General features: G+C 45.9%; 1 protein-coding gene across 10 annotated transcripts in view; it reads left to right on the top strand.

The window, feature by feature from the left end:
- The window catches only part of C20H3orf20 (chromosome 20 C3orf20 homolog), a 77,578-nt gene extending 57,691 nt beyond the window's left edge, over positions 1-19,887 (top strand). For all 10 annotated transcript variants that reach the window (XM_038565550.1, XM_038565551.1, XM_038565549.1 and 7 more), the window contains 5 exons: positions 9,380-9,683; positions 11,839-11,946; positions 13,267-13,409; positions 18,846-18,980; positions 19,660-19,887. In XM_038565550.1, coding sequence (XP_038421478.1) covers positions 9,380-9,683; positions 11,839-11,946; positions 13,267-13,409; positions 18,846-18,980; positions 19,660-19,756 — 787 coding nt within the window. In that variant the 3' untranslated portion in view covers positions 19,757-19,887. The remainder of the gene's footprint in view (positions 1-9,379; positions 9,684-11,838; positions 11,947-13,266; positions 13,410-18,845; positions 18,981-19,659) is intronic.
- The last annotated feature ends 950 nt before the right edge of the window (positions 19,888-20,837 follow it).

Consider the following 20,837-nt stretch of genomic DNA (forward strand, 5'->3'; position numbering starts at 1 on the left):
AAATAAATAAAAACCTTAAAAAAAAGTAAAGTCTGCTTTGTCTGGTATAAGTATTGCTACCCAGGGTTTCTTTTCACTTCCATTTGCATGATAAATTTGTTTCTTTTCACTTCCATTCTCCATTCCTTCACTTTTAACCTACATGTGTCTTTAGGTCTGAAATTAGACTCTTGTAGACCATTACTTTAAATTTTTGATCAGGTGTATTTCTTACCTCCATTTTGTTTATGTCTCTTGCTGTGATTTTGTCCTATTCTTTCATTTGGGACTTATTCCTCTGTCTCTTTATTCTAACTCTTTGTTACAATGTGTTAGGAAAGTCAGCTACATCTCTTGCTCTTGAAAGTAGTAGCCTTATGAAGGAGAGGTCCTACCCTATAGTACCCTGCTGAGCAGTGGTCCCTATTCACCAGAACTGGCACTTTAGGCCTGTTTTGTATATGTGTTCTGTGGACGCTGCTGTTGTGGCCAAGCCACTTTTGCCTTCAGTCCACGCATCTACATGGCCCTCTTTACCTGTTGTAAGCAGAGTTTGATTCCTGTGCTGTTAATGGATTAGTGGGGCCTCCTTGGGCTTGAGGTAAGTCAGACCAGGTGTTTTCCAGAGATGCCATAGCACTAATGTACAGGATGCTTTCCTTGTGTTGTCCCCTGAGAAGCTTTTGTTGGTGGGCGGGCCTGTAGTCAGACCAGATGTCTGCTCCCAGCCTACTGCTAGACCACATTTGGACTGGTGTGTGTGGCTATCTTCCCCTCTCCCTGGGGCAATAGTCACTTTGGAGTGGTACTGGGCCTTGTTGGGGCTACTTACAAGTTGCCAGACTTGTGGCATCACTTTGGATGGGCTCCAGCCAAGGGTGTATTGGAGAAGGCCTGTCTGAAGGATAACACAGGAGTGGAACATGTGTTAACAAGGTCTGAGAAGGTTTGCGGTGGGAGGAGACCTGAAGCCCCTCGAAACCATGGCCTGCCAGGTTGGAGGAGATGTATCCACAGAAGTGTGTGGGGTAGGGTGCACTGTTAGCAAATAACAAATGTCAGCATGTTGGCACTGTGCTGGTTGTAGGTATCTGTGTGTCTAGGCTGGGGGTAGGGGAGGAAGATGGCACTGGCCGGCTCCTTTGTTCCTAGAGAAGTCTCCCAATAATGCCTGCCCCTTTAGCACACACTCTGAGATTCGTAGACAGATCTCCCTTCCATATATCCTACGCAGTTTTCAAATGTCTGCTTCTCTGCTGTATTTCCATGGGGCTATTCGTTGCGTTGTCTCTTTAGGGACAGGGACTCAGTTTCCTATTGCCCTCCCAGTTCTCCCAGAAGTGAGCCCACTGATTTTTAAAGTTCCAGGTGTTAAGCCCCACTGGTTGTAAGAACTCACGAAATTTGGCCCATCTGGTTTTCAAAGCCAAATATTATGGGGAGTCATCTTCCCTGTGTGGGTTCCCTGTGACTGGGGTGCCTGATGTGAGGGTCTGTTTCTTTCCCCCTCTCTGCTCCTACAGTGTCTCTCCTTCCCAGAGCAATTTTGCAGATGGTTTTAGTTCCTGACCATGTTTCCACTCTTCCTATCCTCTTTGATGGCCTCTTCTTCACATTTAGCTGTGGAGAATCTATCCTGTCACTCTTCAGGTTGTTTTCTGAGTCTGTTACATCTATTTACACTGATGTGGGTGTTATCTAGTTGTATCTGTGGGACAGATGAGCTCAGGGTCCTCCTACTCTCTTCTCTTCTGCATTTCTTTTATTGTAAGTGAAGTCAAGCATCTTTTCATAATTTCTTTTTTCAATTTTTTAAATTGTAGTGTAAAATACATATAAAATAAAATTTATCACCCTTTCATATTTAAGTATATTTATTTCATGGTATTAAATACATTCATAATGTTATGTGACCATCATCTCCAGAACTATTTTCTGCTTATAAAACTGAAACTCTGTCCCCACTAAACACTAGCCCTCAATTTTCTGCCCCCCAGCCTCTGGCAATGACCAATCTACTTGGTTTTTGTGACTTTGATTATTCTAAGTCCTTTATGTAAGTGGAATCATACAGTATTTTTGTGTGTGTGACTGGCTCATTTTACTTAGCATAATGTCTTCCAGGTTCATCTATGTTGTAGCGTGTGTCAGAATTTCCTTCCCTTTTAAGGGCTGCATAGTAGTCCATAGTACACATAGACCACTTTTGTTTATTCATTTATCTGTTGATAGACACATGGGTTACTTCCACATGTCAGCTGTTGTGAGTGATGCTGACTCTGCTTCTCCTGCTCAGTGGTGTCTTTGGTCAGCAGGTGTTCTCCTGTGTCTCTATTTTTTTTTTTTTTAGCTTGACCTTATTGAAGCTGGCCATTTCCTTCATATCAAGTTAGTCTGCCATTTTATTAAAGTGATCCATGAAATTCTGTTCCAAGCCTGGTACCTGGTACTCCCATCCACATTGCTGCAGTTAGAGACTGTTCTTTCCCATTTTTAATCAAGTTCTTGTTATTTTGTTGATTTTAGGAGTTTAAAGAAAATATTCTGGATATTAAGCTCTTATCACATATATAATTTGTAAATATATTTTCCTGTTCTATGGGTTGTCTTTTTACTCTATTGATAGTATCTTTTGATGCACAAGATTTTTGTTTTCATAAAGTGCAATTTTTTGTCTATTTTTTCTCATGTTACCTGTGCCTTTGCTGTCATATCCTTGAAATCATTGCCAAACCCAATGTAAAGCATATATCCAATGTTTTCTTCTAAGAATTATATTATTTTAGGTTATTGATCCATTTGGAGTTAATCTTTGCTTAAGGTGTCCAACTTCATTCTTTTGCATATGGAAATCCAACTTTGCCAGCACTTTTGAAAAAAATTGCACTTTCCCTATTGAATGAATGGTCTTGGCAACCTTGTCAAAAATCATTTGACCATATAATGTAAGGGCTTATTTCTATGCTCTCTATTCTATTCTATTGGTCTATATGTCTGCCGTTATACAAATATCACACCAGTTTGATAACTGTAGTTTTATAGGAAGTTTTGAAATCAGGATGTGTGAGAACTCCAACTTTGTTCTTCTTTTTCAAGATAGTTTAAGCTATTCATGGCCCCCTACAGTTCATATGAATTTGAGGGTTGGCTGTTGCATTTCAGAAAGAAAGGCTGTTGATATTTTGATAAGAAGCACATTAAATCTGCAGCTGATTTGGGATAGTACTGCCAGCTAACAATATTAAGTCTTTCAATGTAAGAACATGGGATGCCTTCCATTTATTTATGTCTTAAAATTTCTTTCAAAAAAAAAAAAAAGAGGGATCCCTGGGTGGCGCAGCGGTTTAGCGCCTGCCTTTGGCCCAGGGCGCGATCCTGGAGACCCCGGATCGAGTCCCACGTCGGGCTCCCGGTGCATGGAGCCTGCTTCTCCCTCTGCCTGTGTCTCTGCCTCTCTCTCTCTCTCTCTCTGTATGACTATCATAAATAAATAAAAATTAAAAAAAAATAACTGAGGGGTTTAATTCATTATTTAAAAAAAGAGAGAGAGAGAGAGAGAGAAGGAAACAAACCATAAGAAACTCTTAATAATAGAGAACAAACTGAGGGTTGATGGAGATGTGTGGCAGATGGGCTAGATCGGTGACGAGTATTAACGAGGGCACTTGTTATGCTGAACACTGGGTATCGTATGTAAATGATGAATCACTGAATTCAACTCCTGAAAACCATATTGCACTGTATGTAAAATAACTAGAATTTAAATAAAAGTTAAAAAGAAAAACAAAACAAAATAAAACTATTTCTTTCAATGTTTTGTAGTATTCATTGTGTGAGTCTTTCACTTTCTTGGTTACATTTATTTCTGAGTATTTTATCCTTTTTGATGCTATTATAAGTGAAATTATTTTCTTAATTTCTTTTCAGATTGTTCTTCACTAGTGTATAGAAATATAACTGACTCATGCCTGTTAAGCTTTTATCTTGACATTTTACTGAATTTGTTTATTAGTTCTTATTGTGTGTGTGTGTGTGTGTGTGTGTGTGTGTGTTTATTCCTTAGGATTTTCCATAGATAATCATAGTATCTGTGAATGGAAATAGTTTTACTTCTTTTCAATTTAGATGGCTTTTATTTCTTTTTCTTGTCTAATTGCTCTAGCTAGAACTTCTAGTACAATATTGAATAGAAATGGTGAAGGTGAGCATCCTTGTCTTATTTTTGATCTCTAAGAGGTAAAGCTTTCAATCTTTTACCGTTGGGTATGATATTCTTGTTGAGTGTTTCATAAATGCCTTTCACCATGTTGAGGAAGTTCCCTTCTAATCCTAGTTTGTTGAACTAGGGTGTTAGAATTGTCAGATGTTTTTTCTCCATCAATTGAGAGGATCTTGTGGGTTTTATATAAGGAGATGTATTACTCTGATTGATTTTCATAAGTTGAACCACCCTTATGTTTCTTGGGCAAATCCTGCTTAGGCATGGTGTATAATCCTTTTAATATGCTGTTGGTTTGGCTGGCTATTATTTATTTCATTGAGAATTTTTACATCTATATTCATAATGGATATCCACTTGTAGTCTTTTCTTTTCTTGTCTTTGGCTTTGGTATCAGAGTAATGCTGGCCTCATAGAATGAGTTAGGAAGTGTTCTTTCCTGTTCTATTTTTTAGAATTTGAGGACAACTGGTGTTAGTTATCCAAGTGTTTGGTAGAATTAAAAAGTGAAACCATATGGTCCTGGGCTTTTCTTTGTTGGAAAGTTTTTTTGATTTCTGATTCAGTCTTTTTACTTGTTAGAGGTCTTCAGTCAGTTTTCATAGTTTGTGCATTTCTAGGAATTGATCCATTTCTTTTAGGTCTAATTGGTTCATGTAGAGTTCACAATAACTTCTTATAATCCTTTTTAGTTTTGTAAGATCAGTAGTAATGTCTCACTTTCATATTTTTTTTAGTAATTTGAGTCTTCCCTCTTTTTTCTTAATCTAACTAAAGATTAGTCAACTTTGTTGATCTTTTCAGAGAGCCAACATTTTGTTTGTTGTTTTTCTATATTGCCTTCTATTTTCTATTTTATTTTTAAAAATATTTTATTTATTTATTCATGAGAGACACAAAGAGAGAGGCAGAGACATAGGCAGAGGGAGAAGCAGGCTCCTTGAGGGAAGCCCAATGTGGGACTCAATCCCAAGACCCCGGGACCATGCCCTGAGCCAGAGGCAGATGCTCAACTACTGAGCCACCCAGGCGTCCCTATTTTCTATTTTCTTTATCTTGACTCTACTGAGAATGACTTCCTTCCCTCTCCTTGCTTTGGGTTTAGATTATTCTTGTTTTCCTAGCGTAAAGTTTTATTAGGTTATTGATTGGAGCTCCTTCTCTCTTAATACTATACATCTCCCTTTGAGTACTCTTCTCAATGTATACCATAGGCTTTGGTATTTGGGGTTGTTTTATTTTCTTTCTTTCTTTTTTTTTAAGATTTATTTTATGATAGACATAGAGAGAGAGAGAGAGGCAGAGACACAGGAGGAGGGAGAATCAGGCTCCATGCCGGGAGCCGGTCGTGGGACTCGATCCCAGGACTCCAGGATCGCGCCCTGGGCCAAACGCAGGCGCTAAACCGCTGAGCCACCCAGGGATCCCCAGTTGTTTTGTTTTCTTTAATATCAAAGTATTTTCTAATTTTTCTTGTGATTCCTTCTTTGATCCATTGTTTAAGAATGTATTGCTTAATTTCCACATGAGTTTTACAAATTTCCTTCTGTTACTGATTTCTAGTTTTATTCCACTGTAGTTGGAGAAAATATTTTGTATGATTTCATTATTTTTTAATTTATTGGGACTTTCTGATGGGTGAATATATAATTTATACTGGAGAATGTTCCATGTGTACTTGAGAAGAATGTATATTTTGCTATAGTTGAGTTAAATTATCTATACATGTCTTTTAGGTTAATGTGGTTTACAGTGTTCTTTAAATTGTGTATTTTCTTGTTTATCTTCTCTCTAGTTGTTTGATTCATTATTGAAAATAGGGTGTTGACATCCTCAACTAGACTTAGAGGAGAATTTTCTGTTTCTCCCTTCAATCTCTCCATTTTTGCATCATTTATTTAGAGGTTGTATTGTCATATTGTATATATATATAATATATTCATAATTGTTGTATTTCTAGTGAGAGTGACCCTGTTCTTAATATATAATGCCTTATTTATCTCCTGAAATAACTTTTTTTCTTAAAGTATATCTTTGTCTGGTATTAGTTTAGCCACCCTTGTTCATTTTTGGTTACTATTTGCTTGGAGTTTGTTTCTATCTTTTTACTTGCAACCTAGTTGTATCTTTGAGTCTCCTATAGAGAGCATTTACTTAGATCATGAGTTGTTTTTTCTTTTCCATCCTGCCAATCTCTGGTTTTTGGTGAAGATTTTAATCCATTTACATATAAAAGTAATTACTATTAAAGGACTTACTTCTCCCATTTTATTATTGGTTTTCCATAAATCTTATATTTTGTTCCTCAATTCATCCATTGTTGACTTTTTCTTTTGTTTCTTCTTTTTATGTATGTTAGTGTGTGGTGTGATGCTTAATTTTGTTCCAACTTGACTAGGCTAAGGGGAAGATGGTATTTGGGGATGTGTCTATGAATGTGTTTCTGGAAGAGATTAGCATTTGATTCAGTAGACTGAGTAAAGAGATCCATCTTTACCAATGGGGGTGGGCATTATCCAATCCACTGAGAGCCTGAATAAAACAAAACAAAACAAAACAAAAAACTAAGGAAATGTGAATTCCTTCTCTCTTTTCCTGAGCTGGAAAGTCCATTTCTTCCTGCCCTTGGCTATCAGAGCTCCTGGTTCTTGAGTCTTTGGACTCTAGGACTTATACAGCAGCCTCCTGGTTCTTGGGCCTTTGGCCTACGCCTAGGAATTACACCATGGCTCCTTTGGTTCTCAGGCCTTTGGACTCAGATTAAATCAAACTACTGGATTTCCTGGCTTTCCAGCTTATAGACAGCAGATTGTGAGGCTTCTTGGCCTCTATAATCACATGAACCAACTCCTGTAATACATTTTCTCTGATATATCTTTCTATATATCCTATCGTATCTATATATCCTATCAATATATCCTATATATCCTATCTATATATCCTATTGCTTCTGTTTCTAGAGAGCCCTAATTAATACATACAGTTTTTTTTTTTAAGATTTTACTTGTTTTATTTTAGGTGAGAGAGAGAAAGAAAGAGTGTGAGTGGTGGGGGGAGGAGCAGAGAGAGAGCGACCATGAGATCATGACCTGAACCAAAATCAAGAGTCAGATACTTAACCAACTGAGCCACCCAAAACATACAATTTTGATTCCCTTATTTCTTTTTATGTATAGTTTTTAGTTATTTTCTTGGTAGTTAGTCTAGGGATTACAATAACAATCTAGCTTGAATTAATACAAACTTAGCTTCAAAAGTGTACAAAATCTCAGCTCCTATAGAAACTCAGCCTTCTGCCATGTTGTTGTCAAAAACTACATTTTATGCATCTTGATTTTGTTTTTTATTTCTTCATATAGTTTCAAGCTACTGTCTAGTATTTTTCCATTTCAATTTAAAGGCACTTTAGCATTTCTTTTGCAGCAGGTCTACTAATGACAAACTCCTTCAGCTTTTATCTTGATTTCTCTCTTATTTTTGAAGGATAAATTTGCTCAATATAGAATTCTTTGTTGGAAAGGTTTTTTCTTTTACTACTTTAAATATGTCATTCTGCTGCCTTCCAGCCTCCATGATTTTTTTTATTTTTTATTTTTATTTTTATTTTTATTTTTTTTATGATAGTCACAGAGAGAGAGGCAGAGACACAGGCAGAGGGAGAAGCAGGCTCCATGCACCGGGAACCCGACATGGGACTCGATCCTGGGTCTCCAGGATCGCGCCCTGGGCCAAAGGCAGGCACCAAACTGCTGTGCCACCCAGGGATCCCGAGCCTCCATGATTTTTGATGAGAAATTGGCTGTTAATCTTATTGAGGATCACTTTTATATGATTAACCACGTTTGCTGCTTTCAAGATTCTCTTGTTTTTCACTTTCAACAATTGTATTATAATATGTCTCACTGTGGATATCTTTGAATTTGTCTTACCTAGAGATTGTTGAGCTTCTTAGAGATATATAAATTTGAAGAGTTTTGGCAATTATTCCTTCAAATATTCTTTCTGCTCCTTTCTTTCTTGTCTTTCTGGAATTCCTATTGTGTGTATCTTGGCATTCTTGCTGGTGTCCCATGTGAAACTAGCCTCTATTAATTTGTTGTTGTTTTCTCTTTCTGTTCCTCAGACTGGGTAATCCTAATTGGTCTGTCTTCAAGTTTACTGATTCCTTTTCCTGACTGTTCAGATCTGCTGTTGAATTTTTCATTTCATTTATTGTACTTTCAACTTTAAAATTTCTAGTTTATTTTATGCTTTTTATTTCTTCATGATATTCCCTATTTGGTAGGACATTGTTTTCCTTGTTTCTTTTAGTTATTCATTCCTAGTTTCCTTAGTACTTTGGGCATAATTAGGACAGCTGATTTAAAGATCTTTATCTAGTAAGTCCAATAGCTGGATTTCCTCAGGGATAGTTTTTATTCATTTCTTGAGGGCTAAGGGATGCAATTCCAAATAGAACAGTTAGAGAAGGCCACCGTGAGAAGGTGACATTTGCACAAAAACATAAAGGAGATGGGAAGGAAAGTGAGTTGTGTGGCTGCCCAGGGGAAGAGCCAGGCAGGCAGAAGGAACAGCAAAAACAAAGGCCCTGAGGCTGGAGATAAACAGGCTAGAGCAGCTGAGCACAATAAGCAAAGGTGACAATATTGGAGAGTAAGAGAGGGCAAGGGGCTGAGGAAGGAGGCCAGATCATGTAGAGCCTGGAAGGCACCATAGGGACTTAGGCTTTTATTCTGTGAAGTATGGAACACCACTGGAGGGTTTCAAAGAGAATAGTGACATGACATGAACCCTGCCAGCCAGGATCCCTGTCTGGTGTATGCAGAATAGATTGAAGAGGGGCCAGGGAAGGAAACAGCGTGCCATTAGGAGGCCATTGCAGGCATCCAGGCAAGAAATGATGGTGGCTTGGGCCATGTCAGTAGGAGTGGGGTGGGAGGGGGTTGTTTCAGGAAAGTGGTCGGATTCTAGATCATTCTTGGATATAGAGCAGACCAGCTTACTGATAGATTGAATGGGATGTGGGGTGTCAGAGAAAGAAAAGGGTTTCAAGTTGACTCCACACTTTTTGTTGGATGGATGAAGGAGTCACCAGTTCTGCACCTGAGAACCCTGAGGCACATAGAGGTTAGGGCCTGAGCCCGGCCCACTGAGCACTGGCCCACTTGTTCCTCATTGCAGAAGGAAGGCTCGAGAGGGGCGCAGCCCCACCAGGTGGGCGGCCTCAACTTCTGACTGCCCACTGGTGCTGCGGAAGCTCATTCACAAGGAAGACATTCGGGCTGGCTGTAAGTGCATGGTGAAGGCACCCCTGGTAACTGATGTGGAGCTAGAGCGCTTCCTGTCTGCACCCCGTGACCCCAGCCAGGTCCTGGTGTTCGGCATAGTCTCAAGCCAGAGCCCCACCAGTACTGCACAGCTCCAGTGGCTGCTCGACACACTCTACAGTCACCGGCAGAAGGGCCGAGCCTCACCCTGTATCCAGGTTGGTCCTGGGCCCAGCTGAGGAGGCCCCAGGGTCTTGGCATCAAGAGCCCTGTGGGGGAGACCCCCCACAGAGGCTCTAGGACTGGCTGAGCATCTGGCTGAGAGATTGCCCTTCGACCTCAGCACGTGGGCCCTCTTTCACTTCCTTTTCTCCTCGGAGCCTTTGCACACGCTCTTCCACACACTGTCTGTCTTATTTTGCCTGTCTTTTCTCCCTCTGATTCATCCTCCTGTCCTGAGATGGATGTCACCACATCGAAGCAAGTGCTTTTTCTGACCTTGAGAACTTTTCTGCCATTTTCATGTACAGCACTCACCATAGCTTGTGGTTATGTATTTGTGTGAGTACTTAGAGCAGAGATGGGCTCACAAATATTCATAGACTGTGACCGAGGACCTACTGTGTGCTGGCCCCATGCCAGGCCCCAGAGGGGCTCCCAGCATGATGGGGCAGCAGTTATAGCAGCCCTGAACAAGGCCATGAAGGGCCAGCTCTGGAGTGGGGAACGGGGCCTGCCACCTCCAGAGAGTCAGTGAGAATCTCCCAGGTTAAGAGGGTTTGTGCAGATGGGTGAATGTTCCCTTCAGAGGCAGCAGCCTGTGCAAAGGTGGTCGGAAAAAGAGGTGCTTAAGGTCCTTGTTCACTGTGGTTGAAGTCTCAAGGATCTGTCCATCAGGGGCACGTTGAAAGCCCCCTGGTCCTGTCCTGGCCACAGGGTCATTCCTGAGTCTCAACATAATCCTTAGCCAGTAGCCATCCCTAGCAGGGTTAACACAGTGCAAGGGTGGCCCCGTCCCCACCCCAACCAGAGCAGAGGATGCCACATAAGCATGTCAGCTTTGTGTCCATCTGGTGACTTCCATCAAATCCTCTCATCCTGTGCCCTCTCTTATCCTCTATCTGCCCCTTCTCCCTTTACTGCAGTCCCAATTCCAAGTTTTTGTGTTTTCCCTGGGACACCTTCTCCATTCTCCTCCCAGGAGTGTGGCCTCCCTGACCCCGTGTGTCCACCTTTGTGCCTGCACTCTGCCCAGTGCCAGGAGCTTAATGTCAGAACCCTTCTGACCAGACACCAAAGCCTTTTTACTAGTCTTGTACATCAAAGCTGTGTATGTTTTCTGGAGTTAACCCCAATTTACATAAATGTAGTGAACACTTACTGAGTCCTGCTCTGTGCTTATTCATGTATAGACAGATAGGATCCCTGCCCACATGGGAACTTAAGGTAACCAAAGTCCCTCCTAATTGTTCATTAATAATTCTCTGTAAGCATAGGATGCATGGCAGTCCAGCCCAGCTGTGAGCAGCATGAGTGGGGACAGGGCCTGATCTGAAGTGGTTGAATCTGTTGGAGGAATGGGTGGTGGGATTTGAGGGGTGCAGAGGACAGATCTGGAGGAAGGTGTCAGGTTTCACAGGGACTCTGACATCAGCATCAGTGTGTGATTAAGGCAGAAATGTTCCCTAACATGGTCTTGCTGTGAAAGCTAGAACACCAGATACAGTTCTGGATTTCTCATTTTAAGTTGAAATATCAGGCAGAACAGCTGGAGACACCTGGGATAAAAAAAATAGATAAAACCAGAAAACAATATTCGTTAGCCATTTTAATGGATTTGTAGCATCCAGAAGAAAAGAGGGGAAAGAGACAAGCTTTACTCTGGATTGAGAAGGTCTTACCTTGAGATGTAGGTTTGATTCAGGTCCTGGCCCTGGATTTAATGGATTTAGGGTGGTGTCCAGAGGGGCAGCCAGCAATGGGTAGAGGGTGGAGGAACCCTGCAAATGGACACATCCATGAATATGGTATACCTTCAAATCTCTAGCAGGGCTTCTCCCAGGCAGAAGGGACATTCAAGTCCTGCAGACCCTCAAGGGTGGGGCTAGTGGCTGTCATGTGGTGGGAGGCAGTCATCTCCATGACAGCCCTCACCAGAAGAAGGCCCTAGATGGACCCAGATGCCCAAACGCTCATGGCAATGGTCATGGGAGGTGTGTGTGCCAGGGCTGAAGAGTCCATTGAACAAAAGTTAGGGGGAAGTGTTAAATGGAGCTCCGGGACTCCATGGGAACCTGACCAGCCTGACAATGCAAGAATCTGAGTGCATCCTCTTGGCATAGGATTGATGGGCATTTACTTCTGTCTTGGCAGTGCCAGCATGACCCCTACCGCCTGCTGCGGTATGATCTGGACAGCCCCCTGCAGAGGGAACCACCCCTACTGGTGAAGAAGTATGCTGTGGTGCAGGGGATGATTCTGGTGAGCAAGGCCCAGGGGCACCAACTGCCAACTGCCTGCCAATATTGTCTCCTACAGCCTTACTTGTGGACTCACAGTTATGGGAGCAGAGAGGAGAGAGAGTCTGTGGGATCTGAGGAACAGGGACAGAAAGCCTGGCTGAGACTTACTCAGCACATAGAGCCAGGGCTGGAGTCCAGTCTCCTATTCCCAGCCTGACCCCATGCATCCCTCAGCCTGGAAGGCTCAAGGGATTGGGGGACAGCTAACCTAGAGAACCAAATTGTCTTTATCTGTTTTTACTGTTTTGTTTTGTTTTAAAGATTTATTTATTTATTGGAGAGAAAGAGCGTGAGCAGGGTGAGGGGTGGTGGGAGAGGGAGAGAGAATCCTCAAGCAGACACCCCGTTGAGCATGGAGCCCCATGCAGGGCTCAATCTCAGGACCCTGAGATCATGACCTAAGTAAAAATCAAGCATCAGACATTTAACTGACTGAGCCACCCAGGGTGCCCTCTTCTTCATCTGTTTTTAAATAACTTTTTACTAAAAACAGGACATTGTAAAAAATAAAAAATAAATATATATATTCATTGTAGAAAATCTAGAATATACAATTTAGAAAATAATTACTTCCCCATATTACCCAGATTGTCTCATTTGTTCATGTAACAAGTATGTGCCAGGCACCTGCTAGATCCAGCACTATTGGAAGTGCCAGGGCACAACCATGCTAACATTCTGGCCTCTGGCTTTTTCAGTCTTTTTTCTGACTTTGGGGTCCAGGTTTTTAAATTGTGATTTTAACCACTGCATAAGAATCTTTCATTTGATTTCTCTACCTGTGAGTCTTTTGTTGGACATTTATGTTATTTCTATTTTGTTTGGGGGGGGGTACATAACAAATAACATTATAATGGATATCCTTGCACAGAAACCCTTGGACAGTTGTCTACTTGCTGGAGACTGAATATAGAGGTTGGGGATTCAGAGAGCAGTAGGACAAGAGCCCTACCCTCCAAAGGCTCCCATCCTATTGAGCCAGCTGGCTGTAGGCGGGTGTGATAGAGCCCTCTAAGCAGGAAGAAACCCTTCTGGCCGCAGGGCCCTGGAACACTTGTGTGTGAAGTGGCATCTGAGGAGGTGGGCAAGCAGGGGGCAAAGGTTAGGATGGTGGGGATGCCCTCCTTGGGAACAGGCTGGGTGGCTTAGGGAGGGCCCGGCACCAACAGAGAGAGACTTGGCTCCTGGCACAAGCTCTGAGAGCCCAGGGCACTGTCCTGAGATTCAGTGCTGGTGTGCTGCGGGCCTCTTTCACTGCATCCTTCCTGTCCATTGACAGATGTTTGCTGGGGGGAAGCTTCTTTTTGGAGGCTGTGTTTTGAATGGATATGGCTTCAGCAAGCAGAATCTGCTGAAACAGATCTTCCAGGCTCGACAAGACTGCAAGATGGGCTACTTCCTGCCAGACAACTACAAATTTAGGTAAAACAGGAAAAACTTGGGATGCAGGGCAGGCACGGGGTGGGAGGAGACGTTGCTATAGGAGGGACACTGGTGGGAACAGAAGCTGGCAGCAAGCAGAAGACTTTGCAGGTGACAAGGGGGATTGAGGCCGTGCTGTTGGTTTCTTTGGGATACAAGTTGGGGGAAGCTCCCTCTTAGAGAGTGGGGGACATGGTATGGTTTGCACAATGCTGGTTTCTGTGGGGAAATAATGAAGACAGGTTTGTGTAGGGATCCTAGGGACACCTCCACCTTCTGTTCCATTACACCCCACCCCATCCTGTGTGTAATCCCAGTGCTGCTTCTGTTTACCAGCAGGGCCACATAGACAAGGGTCCCTCATGAAGTGAGGCCAGGCTCTTGTGAAGGGAAGTGGGGTGGTGCTGCCTTACCACTGCCTCTTGGCCACTGAGTGCTGGCTTTTCAACCAGGTGATGCTCATCTATTGAGCACCTCCCAGGCCCGGCTTGGGTGAGGTGAACAGAGGTAGGTCTCTTGGCTCAAGAAGCGTGGAGCCTTGCCCAGGGAAAGAACCCACAGTTTACGACATTGCTGGAGGCTGTGTTAAGAGTGGATTCTGGAATGCCTGCGCTGTACTGTGGGTCAGGAGTCCCATGACAAGGTGGGAGCCCCAACTCTGCTCTTTGTAAGCCGGGGGACCATTTGCCTCCCTAATCCTCATTGTCCTCACCTTTAAAATGAGAATGTTAAGTCCCACCTCTTAGGAAAGTGTGTTTGCTGAGGTGTCGTATACCATGAAGTGAGGAGCAAATTCACATAAAAAACATCACCTGCCTGCACACATTGGATGCCTGGGCCCGCACTCCCCAGTGCGCCAAGTTTGAGCCATGCCAGAATGTCGGCCTGACCCTAAAGAAGTTCCTCTGGGATGAACCATAGAGGTCACGCCCTGAGCCCTGCATCTGGACCGTTTAATAGAGAAGGGATCCCAAGGACCCTGTGGACATCGGGCAGGGCAGATGCAGCCAGGTACAGAGAAGAAAGTCACCAAGACCCCACAGCCTGAGACTCAAGGAGGGCTTGGGGGTCCTTCAAGACCAACTAGCTCATTGACAGTCCCAGGGAAAAAGTGAAATGGAGGTTCTGGGTCTGCTCAGGTTCAAGAAAGTACTATACCAAAAACAGGTGATGGGGAGGATGACATCCAGGAGGCCCATACTGAAGATGAACCAAGGCCACTGGAAGGTGCCAAAGACAGCAAGCAGAGGCTTTTTCAGAGACATTTAACAGACAAGGTGCTGGGGGGTAGGAGCAGGTCATAGATGGGGAGCGGAAGATGCCAAAAGCTAGTTACCAGAACATGTAGCTCTTTATCAGGCTTCCACTGTCCTTAAAAGGACCACTTACCCTCTGCCTCAGCTACTTTGTCTATTAGGCAAGAATGAGCATGGTTTGCAATGTGTTGGGTTGTGAGGATTAGGTGAGTCAGGTATGTGTGAAATTCTGGCATCACTAACATCAATTGCGAGGTTACAAATTACAATTGTTAGTCCTGCTACTATTATTGAAGTGAATTCTAGGCTCCTAATTTGTTGTACGCAAGGGTCCTGAAAGGACCTCATGCTTACAACAGATTTCAGTAAGTTTTTGAGAAATGGTGGGAAAGAATCAACAAGCGACACAGACACAAACACGCAGACACACACACTGACACACAGACACACAGAGACACACACAGACAAAAACACAGACTCACGCGCGCATGCACGGACAGGGTGTTTGGAAGGGGAAAGGGGAGGATTCCTGAGACTATAAATCAGTAGGACTCCTCTTAATTCTGGAATGGCCTATTAGGTTGGCAGTTTGGAAGCACTTAGAGAAAAAAGGGAATGGAATTCTACAAGCAAATGTTGCCATAACAACAGTTCTCTTATCTACATCTGTGAAGCGAACCACCACCTCAAGTTTGATGATATAAAACCACACAGCCATTTGTATTATTGTCTTGAAGGTCGGAGGCCTGGCTGGGCCCAGCGAGGTAGGGCCTGCTTGGGGTCGCTCCTGTGGTCGAGTCAGAAGATAACCGGAGCTGGAGTCATTTCTTCCTTGCCAGAGATAGACTTTGAATCCGCCCGGTTTTGTACAGCTACAGTGGGAGGATTTGAGGCCGGAAGGTGAGAGGAAGGGGAGACAGGTCTGCAGAGTAAATGCAGGCAGGTGGGCAGAGCGGAGGGCAGATCCCGCCACAGAGACAGCCCTCGTCTGGGCTCGAGTCTGTGAGGCTCCCGTGGAGAAGCAGGGTTCTGAGCAGGAAGAGGAGCTGGGTCTGACTGTGGCCAGTGAAGGAGCTTGGCTGCCCAGGGATGGGGGGCTCCCCACGGAGGCCTCCCAAGCCCCAGCAGAGGATGGGGTGGGTGCCCACTGCTGAGTAGCCTGCTTGTGACAGAGCAGAAGGGTGGGGGCAGGCCCGGCCCAGGACAACTGCCCGGAGATTCATGCGGGCCTGAAGAGCCAGCTCTGCCCTGAGGAGCAGACATGGGTTCGGAAGGAGCTGCGGGTCTCTGTGCACCTGTTAAGCTGTGCCAGCCCAGAGGGCCGGGTGTCCTGCATCTCATGCCGCACCTCCCTCCTCTTTGTGTCCTTTGCTCAGCCCCAGGGCCCAGCACATAGAACCCCTTGGGACATTTCCGCTGAATGATGATCTAGAGCTGATCTTATCCCTGGGAGGTAGAGGTCAGGTTAGACTGAGGAAGGGCTGGTTGCCAGAGTGTCCACTGATGAGCAGCCGCCATGGTCATCCGGCCACCCCTCCTCTACCTTCAGGAATGGGAGGCTCCTCTCCTCAGAAGCAGATTCCTGCTTTTTTTTTTTTTTTAAGATTTTATTTATTTATTCATGAGAGACACACAGAGAGAGGCAGAGACACAGGCAGAGAGAGAAGCAGGCTCCATGCAGGAAGCCTGATGTGGGACTCGATCCTGAGACTCCAGGATCACTCCCTGGGCCGAAGGCAGGCGCCAAACCGCCGAGCCACCCAGGGATCCCCGCAGCCCCTGCTTTTAACCTAAATGTCATGCCACTCATTCGTTTCTGAGCAACTACTGCGTGACTGGCCTCATGCTCAGCCCTGGGGATTCAGAAGTGAACACGATCTCCATATGCTTTACCTTCAATGATCCAAAGATGCAGAAATTGATTTTTAAAAAAATGAGTGAAGAGCACTGATCATTAGAGGAATGCAAGCCAAAACCACAGTGAAATACTACCTTATACCCATTAGGATGGCCACTCTCCAAAAAACAAAAATGGCAAGTTTTGGCGAGGCTGTGGAGACATTGGAACCCGCGTGAACTACTGGTGGGAATGGAATGTGACATAGTGCAAGCTGCTATGGAAAACAGTCTGGGAGTTCCTCAAACAGTTAAAAATAGAATTATGAGCCAACAATTTCACTTGTGGGTAGATACCTGAAAGAGTTGAAAGCAGAGTTTCGACGAGGTATTTAGTACACCTGTGTTCATGCAGTATTATTCATAAGATCCAAGAAGTGGAAGCAACCCAAGTGCCCATCCAGGGATGAACTGATAAACTGTGGTCTGTGCATATGGTGGAATATTGCTCAGCCTTAAAAAGGAAGGAAATTCTGACACGCGACAACATGGATGCACCTCAAGGACGCTATGCTCAGTGAGATGAGCCAGTCACAAGGGGACAAACACTGCACGGTCCTACTTGCATGAGGACCCTAGAGGAGTCAAACACAGAGACGGCAAGTAGGGTGGTGTTACCAGGGGCTGGGGAGGAGAGGGAGCACTGAATTAGTGCTTCATGGGGACAGAGTTTCAGCTCGGGAAGGTGAAGAAGTCTGGAGGTAGATGGAGTGATCCGCAGCAATGTGAATGTACTTAACGCCACAAAGTGGGCGCTGAAGAACGGGTACATTTTATGTTTTATACTTTTAACCACAACTTAAAAGTGGGGGTGGGGGGAGGGATGCTCTGTAGGTGCTAACAGCTGAGGGAGGGGGAAGGGGAGGCGCTGTTTTCCCGTTCCTGAGCTCCAGGCCTGACTGGGTCCCCAAACCCACCCTCCATGCTCTGGTAACACCAGGCCCCACTCCCCATCAGCCCCGGCCCAGGCAGAGGAGAGCGTCTCCCCAGCTGCCAGAATGTTTCGTTTGCCAACACAGCCCAGGCCTGATGGAGGGCCTCCCTGCACAGCACGGCCGATACTCCCCGTCCTGGTCACCATGACTCTCACACCATGTAACCTGCTATTGGCAGCTCCCACCTAGGGCTCCTTTTCCGGTGCCCCACTCGGCTGGACTCCCATTTCTTCATTTACCTGTGCTTTGAGTTCCTAGGAAATGCTGAGCTGTGACTGTCCCCCCGGGGGGGGGGGGGAACAGGCAGGTAAGAGCAGCTTGGGTGGGGGCACAGGGAGCTCTTTGCACCACCGTGGTGCTCAGAAGGTCTCACGAGACGCACTCCCACAATCTACTTTCCCGCCACCTCTGTCCAACAGGAGAGCCCAGTCCACACCTCCATTTTTCATTTTTCTATGACAGAGGCCCTCCTCTCCCCTCCGCTGCTTGTCTCTTGTCCCTGAAATGCCCTGTCCTCAGGCAAGTGGCATAACAGGGACTCAATAAATATGAAGAAATAATGAATAAAAGGGCCTGTCCTGTCTCTGTATTCATTAGTTTCCTAAGACCCCTGCAACAGTTCCTCAGACTGAATGGCTGACACTGGAATGTACTGTCTCCTGGTTCTGGCGGCCAGAGACAGAGGTGTGGGCAGGCCTCACTTCTTCTGAGGGCTCAGAGGAAGGACTTGCCCCAGGCTGGTCTCCTGGCTTCTGGTACTGCCTGGCTTGTGGCAGCGTTATTCCTCCAGGCTTCACGTGGTGTTCCCCCATCTGTGTGTCTGTGTCCACCTTGTCCCCTTTTTCATAAGGACACCAGGTATGTTGAGTTAGAGGTCCACCCTACTCTGGTATGACATCCTCTTAACTCATGACATCTGCAATGACCCTACTTTATTTCCAAATAAGGTCATATTCTGGGGTAGAGGGGATTTGGGGAGGGGGACACGATCTGCCCATAAGACTATACATGATGGCTTCTTTCCTTGGCCTCCTATGCTCTCTCCTGTGCCCACCTTGTGGCGCCCCCGGCACCCCCACAGGCCTTTTTGGTGGTCAGTGCTGGGTGCACAAGGGTCACTGACACAGAGTTAGGATGATCCCCTCCTCAAACAGAAGCCAGAGAAGCCGACCTCTGGGGAGTCTCTGGATCTCCAGTGGTCAGGCTCTCCCTTTACCCACCCTGGGGAGTCTCCTCTCTCTCAGAACTGGAATGTTAGCTGGCAGTGCCAAGCGAGAGCTGCTGACTCCGGGCTCCCTCTGGCTGTGCCTCTGCTGAACCTTGCCCTCCTTTCCCTGCCTCCCCTACAGCCTTTCAACCTATATCCCGGGCCCGGAAGACCCTGACTCAGCCAAGAAGGCGATATCAGAAGACATCCAAGGAAGCTTTTCCTCGTTGGCCCTGGGGGACAAGCTGGAGGAGTCCCCTCCTGAGGCTGAGAAGAAGTAGGTGGCCACCCTGGCCTGGGGGCTGCGGGGCCCTCCTGTGATCAACAGAATGGGCGTGGCTCACAGCAGGGCCCCTGGCTCTGCCATAGGCCACAGAGTTCATGTGGGGCTAAGTGGCTAAGTGGCTAAGTGGCAAGTCACTTCCCCCCAACCCTCCCACAGCACCCCACCCCCCGGGCCATCCCTGACATCTGACTCACTTAAACAACTGCCCAGGTCCAGCTGGACATCAAGCCTGTTCCCTGGAGCTACTGGCAGTGGTCTGGGTGGTGGAGATTGAGGCCTCTTGTAGACTTTGTGGTGAAACCCTACAACCCAGACCATCAGTCTGAGAAGGGTGGAGGCTGCCTGCTGTCTCCCTGCAAGGAACTTTCTAGACCTGTCAAAAGTCCACTAATGTGGCCATATTAACTGAAGCGAATTATGTATTCTGCAAGCACGTGAAAATCACACAATTCTTATGAAGATAGAAAAGCAAAATTATGAGCACCTAGAAAGGTCACAGGTGCCTCTGGGACCCCAGGTTGGAGCAATACCCAGAGAGCCTCAGCTGTGCAAGGCGGAGGGCCAGGCCCACTTCGGCTCGGGCCAGGCCAGGGCAGGGCTCTTAGCTCTGTCCACACCAGTTCTCTCCACCCATTTCCCAGCATTTGCTTCTCTCTATTTTGATTTTTAGAATGAAACCACCTGAAGTGGACCTGCCTACTCTCAGCAAAACCAGGAGGGGCAGTAAGAAGGTGGCTTCCTGGAAAAAACAGTCCTCCAAGAAATGATGCTGCCCCTATGGCTATCCAGGGCTCCAAGCCTGGACACAGCTCCTCTCACAGCCACCACAGCCCTGCCTCCAAAGTCTCCCACCCACTTTCTCTGAGCCTCTGCATAATAAATAAGTGTGTCTCCAGCATCTGGGTGAGGCCATGGGGTAGGCTGGCTCCTACAAGGACCCTCCCCCGCCAAGTCCTGTTCTAGGCTGAGTCCTTGGAAACTTGGTTCCTCGGACCTAGAGCTTCCTCTGTGGCCAGTTAAATCAGCCAGAGAACCCCCCATTCCCAAGGAAATGGATGTCTCACTCCAAGGGGGCCAAGCCAAAGGGTCTATTAACCCTGGGGAGGTCTCGGATGGAACTAAATTGTGCCCCCCTACCCTTAACTGGGTGTAAAGGGCTTTGCTTCAGGCCCAGGTGGAAAAGAGGGGGTGGGAGAGAAGAGGGAGGAGAGGGACAGAGAAGGAGAGGAGGAAGAGCAGAGAGAATAGATGGGGGGAGAGATGGAGAGCCACTCAGGAGAGGGCAGGGAGAGGACTGAGGGAGGAGGAAACTAGGGAAGAGGGAGAATTAGGGGCAGGTGGAATGAGAGGGAAGGGAGCATGGAACAGGCTGGAGAAGATGGTGACAGGCCACTCCTGGGGGCCCTCTGGTGGCACCCAGAAAGCCAGAGCCCTGTGCACCACCACCACCACCCGTCCCCGCCACCGCCACCACCACGTGTGTGTTAATGCCCTCATTTAGCCCAGCCTCAGTGCTCTTGGGTGGATTAGAGACCCCTTCCCAAGCTGACAGGCCTGAAGAGTCCTCACCAGCCTCTCAGGCCTGGAGATAGCAGCCCCCTCTCCCTGCTCATGTACTGACTATCCCCTGCTGGTAGTCACCAGCTCTGGGCCTATTTGTCTGAGGCGCCCAAGAGCCACTTCCTGGAGTAGGGCCTAGACCCCAGAGGGTCTCCCTAATTCTGCAAACTTGGAAGAGACTGCAGACCCTGATCTATGGGCAGTATTTGGTGATGTGCTCTATATTTAACTCCTTGTGCCCCATTATAATCGATACTTTTTAATCTGAAATTTTTGAGGTCTACTTTC

This window comes from Canis lupus, chromosome 20, assembly GCF_011100685.1.
Source record: "Canis lupus familiaris isolate Mischka breed German Shepherd chromosome 20, alternate assembly UU_Cfam_GSD_1.0, whole genome shotgun sequence".
NCBI lineage: Eukaryota > Metazoa > Chordata > Mammalia > Carnivora > Canidae > Canis > Canis lupus.